Source organism: Ruditapes philippinarum, unplaced genomic scaffold (assembly GCF_026571515.1).
Source record: "Ruditapes philippinarum isolate M1 unplaced genomic scaffold, ASM2657151v2 ctg5037_1_1_1_1, whole genome shotgun sequence".
Classification (NCBI taxonomy): domain Eukaryota; kingdom Metazoa; phylum Mollusca; class Bivalvia; order Venerida; family Veneridae; genus Ruditapes; species Ruditapes philippinarum.
This window is the reverse complement of record NW_026863259.1, coordinates 117023-126087: the sequence shown is the minus strand read 5'-3', so window position 1 is coordinate 126087 and position 9065 is coordinate 117023. Positions and strand designations below refer to the sequence as shown.

The 9065-nt window shown below is 31.9% G+C and overlaps 1 protein-coding gene and 1 long non-coding RNA gene across 3 annotated transcripts; one reads left to right on the top strand and one right to left on the bottom strand.

Moving 5' to 3' along the window:
• Positions 1-1344: 1344 nt before the first annotated feature.
• Positions 1345-5873, top strand: LOC132721638 (uncharacterized; the record flags this gene model as incomplete). The annotated part of the gene is given in 3 exon segments (XM_060705971.1): positions 1345-1702; positions 2135-2200; positions 2709-5873. Coding segments are annotated over 3 exon segments (598 nt in total), but the record flags the coding sequence as incomplete, so codon positions are not given.
• A 179-nt stretch (positions 5874-6052) lies between these two features.
• LOC132721640 (uncharacterized) lies at positions 6053-7808 on the bottom strand. Of its 2 annotated transcripts, XR_009624492.1 has the most exons (3): positions 7446-7808; positions 6627-6886; positions 6053-6404 (listed from the first exon to the last, which is right to left on the bottom strand). It is a non-coding gene; the product is annotated as an uncharacterized LOC132721640 (long non-coding RNA). The 2 variants fall into 2 exon arrangements; XR_009624491.1 differs by having other exon boundaries at positions 6627-7808.
• Positions 7809-9065: the final 1257 nt, after the last annotated feature.

Sequence of the window (9065 nt, the reverse complement as noted above, 5' to 3'; positions counted from 1 at the left end):
TCCAGATAAGTTACATTGTTTTGCAAATTTTCAGGAGTTCAAATAAATTTAAAGCACATTCTTACTACAGTATACAAACATTTATTTCCAAGCATAGTAGCACACAGGAAACATGTAACAGCAATTGAAAGATACTTTTTTACCACTTGTAGGTAGTAAACACAGACATGAAACATTATTATTGAAGGTTTTTTCATCTGTTTAGTTATGACTTGTTCGATTAAGAGTTTGGTATCATTTTAAACAAAAGAATCAAAGTGAAATGACTTGACGTTTGGTTATTGGGAGAAGTTAAATCATGTGCATATATTTCATAACTAACAGCAAATTTGCCAAAACAAAAACATACATTTATTTTCAAATATATATTTTATAAATATCTTAACATTGAAATAGAAATTAGCATGGTTTAATTGCTGAAAAAGATGTTTTTATGTGTGACCTACACAGCCATGTACATGTATTTACATTTTTGTCTGCACTCTTTAGGGAAAGGCTGGGGTGCAAGATCCCAGATTATGTCATATCCTGTTGAAAACATGCCAGTTCAGTAAAACACAAATGAAAACTGAATAAATTCATTTGAATTTTCAAGAAAAAATGAAAAATGGGAAAGTGTGCGGGACCGGGTCCTGTGCGGAACCGGGTACACTGACTCTAATAATTTTCCATATGTTTAAAATGTAGGGTTTTTATTGATACTGATAGCACATATATTTAAATGATACTTTCAACAGCAAAGCTGTTTCTTGAAATCTTTAGAAGCACATGTTTGAGTCATTGAGTGCCTATCCCAGGGCTCACGCTATATACCATACTTAACCCCTTGTAAAGTGTTGTAAAGGTCACTAAGGTGTGAAAATGTCAGACAGAGACGTTTCTTGTACAATTTATCATTCTTCTGTATCATAAACTGAATTACAGTCAACCTTGGGTTGACTTGCACTGTTATTAACTCAGTGACTGTAGCTTTTAAAACTATACTTCAGATTATGATATATTTTTAATTAAAGAGATATATAGCATTCTATTTTTTCAAAAACTAAAATCTCTGGATTAGAAACTTTTCACTTTTGAAGACTTAAATTTAAATGCAAAGCAAAACAAAGTAGTGACGGTGAAGTTATGTATTTTAAGAATTACTTGAAAATTGTAAAGAGCTCCTTAGTTATAGTAATGTAAAAAGGCTCTTGTATGTTTTTATATAGCCTTTATAGGTAAAGTGTACATCATCTCTGAAAAAGATGTTTACTTTTGTGATGCAATTTCCTGTTAGACTGATAATTAATTTGAAACTGTTAAACTTGTATTCATATTTCTGATTAAACTTATTTCAGATAGCCCAAATGAACAGCAGCCCCCAACTGCAGAAAATACAGAGACTAGAAGAGAAATACAAGTTGAAAATGCTGGAACTACTCTTAGACAAAGATCTGCCCATACTGAGAATACACAAAGTGGCAGCATGGAAGCCACGTCCAGACCTATTAGAAATACAGTGAAGATTTCACCCATAAGAAAACCACACAGTGTTCAAAATGACTCGAAATCAGCAGATGAATCTTTAAATACTAGTCGTAGTAGCTCTGATGCTAAAATGATGTTGAAACATTTTGAATTTTTGAGAATTGTGTTGTGTGTTATGGTAGCATATTTATGTAGGAGAGTTCTATCTACAGGCTATGGTGTATTTTACTTTCAGGTGGGTCCCATTTTTTAAGAAACTTACAATGCATGAAAAGTTGAATACTCTGATAAAAGGTTCATTCGAATTTCATCTTTTTCTAGCTCCACTATTTGAAAAAAAAAGTGGAGGTATCGTAATGACCCACTAGTCGACAATTTTCATGTTTATTGTCCATCACTTCAATACTACAAAGGAATAATGTTTAAACTTCATAATGAATTTTACTTATTACACCAAATTTGAGCTAAAAAAAGTCAAAGTCCCTGTGACATGAAATAGTTTAAAATCCATTTTCTTACTACCAATTCTCTTTTCAATAACTTTAAAATTTGTATACTTGTTCATTATCAACATGTGATGTCATAATTTTCACAAGGGCAGATAATCCTAAAATAAGTTTGCAATGTAATGTTTTGTTATTTTTAATCTTGTATTGTTTTATTTCAGTCTGTTGTGTTACCATTTGCCTGCATGGAAGCTTCGTTCTTCATGTTCAAACATAAAATGCTACATGTATGTTGTTTTTCTTCCATTTCACATTAATACAGTCACTCATTAAATGCTTTTTCTACAAATTAATATTAATGAAAAATTAGCATATCTTTTCAAAATTATTGCTTTTTTTCATCAGGGAATTTCAACATTACAAATATTTATTTATATAAAATAATGGATGTTAGAAAATACCTTTTAGAAAAGAAGATCTAAAGATACTTTATTAAAAAATACAGAACATTTCAATTGATAATTATTGAATGCTAAATTTTTTTTGAAGATTATTTTTATTGGTTATTATAAACACTATTTTATAATAATCTTTTTTACCTACAGTCTGCAGTTATTGTTATTTTGATTGTCAACTTACAACATATTTCACTTTATTCAAAAAGAAATCTTTCATCAAACAATGGCTTGGACAGATTTGTTACGCTCAAGATATTTTGTCCATACACTGTTGATAGATAATTTACTTTTGTCTTAACTCCTGATGTAACATGTATATGCCTTTATTTGTTTACAGAATGTTATGTTACCACACAAGTCATCAATGTTGTTAGGGTTATTAATGTTATGTGGAATCAAGCCTGCCATTCTACAGACCTACAACAAACTGATGGGCTATATGACGGCAGCGTCAGAAGACTTTGCTCTCTTTTTCTTCGCTTTCATGATGGCCAACACCTTCATTCTGTGATCATGGATTCTATCATGATACATGATTGTATACTGACACGATGTTGTCTGTATTGTACTCAGAGCTGCAATCCATAAGTGTTTTTGTTATGGTTAGTCCCTGGAAAGGTGCTGTTGTGTCAGTTGAATTTCTCATTCTAAGAGATAGGCAGGTGTAGATTAAATAATCTGGAAGAATTTTTCTTTTTTTGAGATGAAATCTTTTACTCTAAGGTAGAATTGCATCACCTTTATTTATTTTAACCAACCCTTACCTTGTTGGTAGTAACTGATCCTGACCAGTGCAGACCAAGATCAGTTGTCTTCTCTGTTCAGTATGTACCTGAAAATGATAAATGTTTTGATGGACAAGTCCATGTAAAATATTTAGTGGGGTACAGGTTAATTCATTTTATGTTTGTACAGTCTCAGTCTAGAATCATTGTTATCTTTTAATTTTGAAAATGTTTGTTTGCTGTAAAGATTTCATTTATCACTTTTGAAAAGAAAGACAACTTTAAGAATGGTCACTGTGGTACCACAAAACTTAACGTTTTATTAGTAAATTTTGACAAGAAAAATAACCTTTTTTTTATTCATATATTTTTCTGGTATTTAATTAACTTTGGCATCTATACTTTCCGCACAATACATTGTACTAATGAAAAAAAGTATTTCTTCTCGTCACCATTTGCTAAAAAAATTAGGTAACATGGTGATAATGTGCAAATACCACTACTGATCCTAAATGAATATTTGTTGGAAGAAGCAAGCATTTTAGGTTAAAACAAATAACCTGTGAAAAATTTGTTTTATAACATTTTTGGTTGGAAGGTAAAATTTAACTGTTGTTAACAGAGTTATGTTAATGTCATTCTACATTTGCATTTTTATTTTTCATATGAATTTTTTTTAAAGAACATTGTAATTTCTTTATGTAATTGAATTGTGGTCTGATATATTAACTGTCAGAAATGTGGATTGCCACCTGGCTGGCAATACACAGCCCCACTGTCAATGTTATAAGTCGACGAATCACAAGAATAAAATCTAGGTCAATATACCATGTTTGTATGCAAATTTTGGATTACATTTGTGTCTGCAAGGATATTGTAGAAGTGGAGACAATACAAAATACAATGATTGTTTAACAATATCCTTTTTGAATGTTCTCGTACATTTGTTTCTTCAGATATTTCTTTGTTCTTTAAGAATATTTTTCTTCATACTGTTACATGAAATTTATATACATGTAGTACTCCTTTTTTATCCAGATTTTATCATTATTAATTTTGTTAGTGCCAAATTAGTGCTAGAAGCTTATGTATACCGAGTACAGACATTTTTTTAAAGAAATTATAGTGTACATAATGTATGAAAAGCACTTGTGCAAGTGGTCTGCAAGAAAAACAGTTTAATTGCTAGCAATCAGCAAGTGTAAGCTGTTTTTTATCATAAACATTTATAAACAAGTTTCACTTTGCATGTTTTAACTTTAATTCATGATATTGTATCAAGAAATCCATGACCAGACAGTCTTAAAGTTGCAATAATTTTAAAAGATATTGACTGGCTGATTAGAACTTTCAAAGTGGCATTCAAGGATTCCAGTTTCAAATAGAAACAATTGTTGATATCTTTATGTTATATAGAGATTACGATATGCTTGAAAAGGGGTTTAAACATTGCCTTATTTAAACTTTTTTTCCATGAATCCCATATGATAAGCTTTCTTCATGGGACCCTCCAAAAGTTATTTTCAAGGAAATCACCTGATTACTTTTTTGTCTCATGGGGCCAGAATGGTCACCTTTTTCTCTGGAACTAAACTAGTAAGCCACAAAGGGATAGCCTTAGGACTAACCTCAGATTGTGCAATCAAGACCAAAGAAGGGGGCACAAGTTTCTCATTAAGGATTAGATCATCTACAATATATTCAATGCAATTCATCCTTCATTGGTGTTTTGAATAATTCATGTGAAGAAATTGGCAGTTAAGCTTGTGGAAGGCAGTTATCATTTGAGCTTAATGCACCAACATTGCTAGCCCCCCCTGACAGAAAAACTTTTAAAACTGACCCTGACCTCCGCAAAATACACCTTTGAACCCCGACCTCTATAGAATATATCTTAGAACCAAACAAAACCTTCACTGTGACAAACAAATATTGATCCTCGTCATAAATCAGTTGAATTGTACAATAGAGAGAAAGGGAAAACTTTTTTTTTGAACTGAAAGGATCAGATTTTCATCTTTTTTTAATTTCTTATATGTGTCTCAGATGATAGTGATATTATTTCTGGTTGTGAAATTCATCAGTTTCGTCCTATGTGTACAACAATATTGAAGAACGCAGACACCAGTCTTGTATATGTAGGGTTGATTTTTGAAATTAAGGTTTTTGGGGATGTATTTATTAAAACTCCAAAGCCTTGAAAATATGTATAAAATCATGCAAAATAGTTTGAGCTGTCATATTTTTACCACATCATATCAAAATTTTGTATATATTGTAAATATATCCTAGGATTGTTTGATATTTATTTATTATATTATTAAGGTTTGATATTAAAATGCATGAACATGAGAAAAAAATGCTTTAAACACTCACCCGGCTCAAGTTTTGCTACAGACTTGACTTGCCTTGAATACTAAACTGCTATTTGTTAGTGTAAAGGAATTCAGTTTTGAGCTATATCAGGGTCTTTCAAATAGAAGACCCTGGCTACATTAAGCCTGATTTACTGTCTCACATTCTTGCATATCAGACGGGATTTCCTAGTGAACCACCTGTGCTAGAAAATGTCATTTTACATCCCTCACATAAGATAAGATACATGCTATAATATGATGTTATTCTGGCAATTTTCTGTTGTTATGAAATATGAATGCAGCATTAATTTAAGAGAGTACTATAAGAAAAAAGTTTTTAATGAAATACTTTTTTTTTTCGTAACTTCTTTTTAAGTAATTTGACTGCAATTTGCAAGATTGAAACACTGGCTTTCATCACTGAAGCAGGGAATTCCCCAGGAATTTTTTTAAGCGCTACATTTTTTTAATTAGACGGGGGTGGGTGTGGGAGGGGGTCTTGACCCCCATACCGCATGTCGAATTTTTTTGCCATTTTAGGTGTCAATATACTGCTGTGGGCTGTTTTAAAACAAATAATGAAAGCTTTTCACTTGATAAACATTTTCTTAATTTTTATTATTTATTTTTTCCATATCCAACAATTCAAATAAATAAACAATTATATATAAACACAAGTTCACAACATGTGATCAACATTTATATGTATGTGTGTGTCCCATTTAAATGAGTATATTTCAGTTTTTTTTTTTCTTCATTAACATCATTAAAAGTGGGCCTGTCTTCTAGGTTTGTTGTCCTTCCATGCCTTGACTGCCTTCTCAAAGTTGAAAGATTCTAATGGGGGTCCTTGAAGGGAGACGGCAAGAAGATAGTTTAGAACTTAAACAGAGAGACAATTCCTGTTTTCAGTCTTAACTCTCTTCAGGCAGCTGAATCCTCGCTCACAATCTGAAATTAATAATCATTTATGTTAACCTCATGTCATTTATTTATTTTGTTTGTTTGCTATGAATTTTTGAAAATTTAAAACTTCTAGCCTGTTTAAACTTAACGAAGTCAAAAAAAATTATATTTGAGATGTTGAAAAACTTCTAGCAAAGTGTTACACATCTGCAACTGTCATTGGAATTTCATTAATGTTCAAGAATTAATCAATTTAATAATAATTACCTGCAGTAGAGGTTGGGAGGAGGAGACCCACAGCAGCAATTCTTTAAAGAGCTGGATGACTGGTAGAAAGGTTGCCAGTAATCCAGATCATGGTCTGGTCGGCTGACTGATCAATCCCCTCTAGACTGGCACGTACCTGGTGCCAGTGGCTGCGGCACTGCTCCATATCTACACCAAAGTGCCTGGCCAGCTCCTGTATGTCCTGACAAACCAATGCTAAGGGGCATGGACAGTAGATTGCACTTCACAAAGCTGTCCATCTGCAAAATTAATTTTTTTTTTCATTTTGGGGATTCAGTTAACAGAAACAGTTTACAAGATATTTTTACTCTTTTTTTTTCAATTAAAAAAGAAAATGACCAATGTCTCTAAGTGGGATTGTTGATGTAAAGTTTTTGTTGTTGTTTTCACTCAGTTGCAAGTTGATAATAAACAGTCGTAAATGTTTTCAATGTTAAAGTAGCCATCAACCAAATTTATTCTGAATATCTATGCAGTTTAATCCAAGTAAAATACGATTATCATGTATATATTAAATAGCAAAATGATCCTGAGACAGTTTCAACGACATTGCTCACAAAAACTCTTTAATTGATAGTGAACTAGGCTTCCCTTATTCATGTTAGACATATTATTTTTTGAAATCTTAATACTACAGTACTGCTTAGACGTTACGGTCGTAAGAAAGTGAAAGATGAAATTAAACATTACACTTATATCAAGACAATTAACCCATTCATCCCTAAATATCAAACTGTTATATCGCAAGTCAATTAATGCCAATTATACTATCAAAACAATAAAATGTATTTCACCTACCTGAAACATGTAAATATCACACATGCCGCGGTTAAATTCCACCCATCTCAATACACGGTAATTGACAACACCTGAAAGTGCACCAACAGTCGTCTGCAGACATCGATGACAGGTGTCTGTGACGTCACACAGTCTCAAGGCAATCAGTGTATCGGGTTGTTTATACGCCTCGGGTAATTATCTACACAGGACATGTATATTGGCTTGTTTATTTGGCTAATTGGGGTTAACTTATAGACACAATAGAAAGGAATATCGGTCATTTTTTAAAGCGCTATGATAATTTTAAGCGCATCGGGATTTCTTGTTCTGAAATTTTAGCGCATCGGTGCCGATGCGCTAAAAGCGTCTGGGGAATTCCCTGCTGAAGGAAATATCTTACTCTTGGGTTACTGTTAAGTAGAACTTGTTGCCACCTTGATATTACTGGTATCTATGAGCTGGTTTCCATCAGCTGGTGTAAGATTCCTATACTCTATATAAGCTCAAGTTTAGACAAAACTTCAAAGTAGGACAAGTCTGCAACATTAATTAAGCTGTGTAAAAAAGAAATTATGTAGGTGTTGCTGGTATATGTGATGCCAAACTAACACGTTGTTGACCTTTGTTCAGAATATTCATATTGCCGTGTGTATTATAAATTAAAATGTTGTAAGGGTAGAGATGACCATGCCTCTACTATAACCATTAGAAGTTAACTCCTAATGAGAAGTGGTTTGTTCATCTTGAACAGTCGTAAATCAATGCAAATAAATGTAGATTTTTTTGATAGTTTGGAAATATGTATAGTACATAATGTTATATCTGTATGTGTTTTAGTAGATTGCTGTATAAAGTATCACAATGGCAGAAATCTGCGGAAGTATGTTAAAACCATAGAAAAAAGCACAATATGAATAGAAAAGTTGTTTGTTTTACATAGATCAAATTATTTTTTATTCATCAACACCAGCACCTGCTTTATTTTCACTTTGTAGGTATGTCACTTGTCATCAATATTACATCAGATTTTTATCCAGTGAAATATCATCTCTGATCTTTCCATGAAACTAACAAATATCCATATGTATTCTTTATTCATTTTTCTAAAAAAATTGTGTGGACTTTGAATGTACATTTGTAAATTTAATTTATTTATACTCAGCAAAATGCTTATATTACATCAAACATGTGGTCCATATTTGCAGAATCCGCTGAAATTTGTTAAGTTAAATATCACTAAAAATCTGTAAGAATATTGCTTCATACAAATGTAGTGAAAAAATTATTCATTTGATGGTAAAACAAGAAAAAAACAAAACAAGCAGCAACAACTGACATTAGGGAAGGCATTTTAAAGCAGGGTTAACTTAAGCTATTTATTTATCTACTTTTTTTTCCTTGTTCATTTTCATAAAAGCTTTTTATATTGTTATGAAAGTAATTGAATAAAATATCTATTTGACCAAATTGCATTTGTGTATTTATTCTAAATCCTCTTCATTTCTAGCAAGTGCTAAAGCACATATAATTAAAAGCTTGTTGCACATTATGTTCCTTTAATCCAGATCTTTATGTGGTTTGTAATTAAAACAAGAGGGCCATGATGGCCTTGAGTCGCTCACCAGAATCAACGGCTTT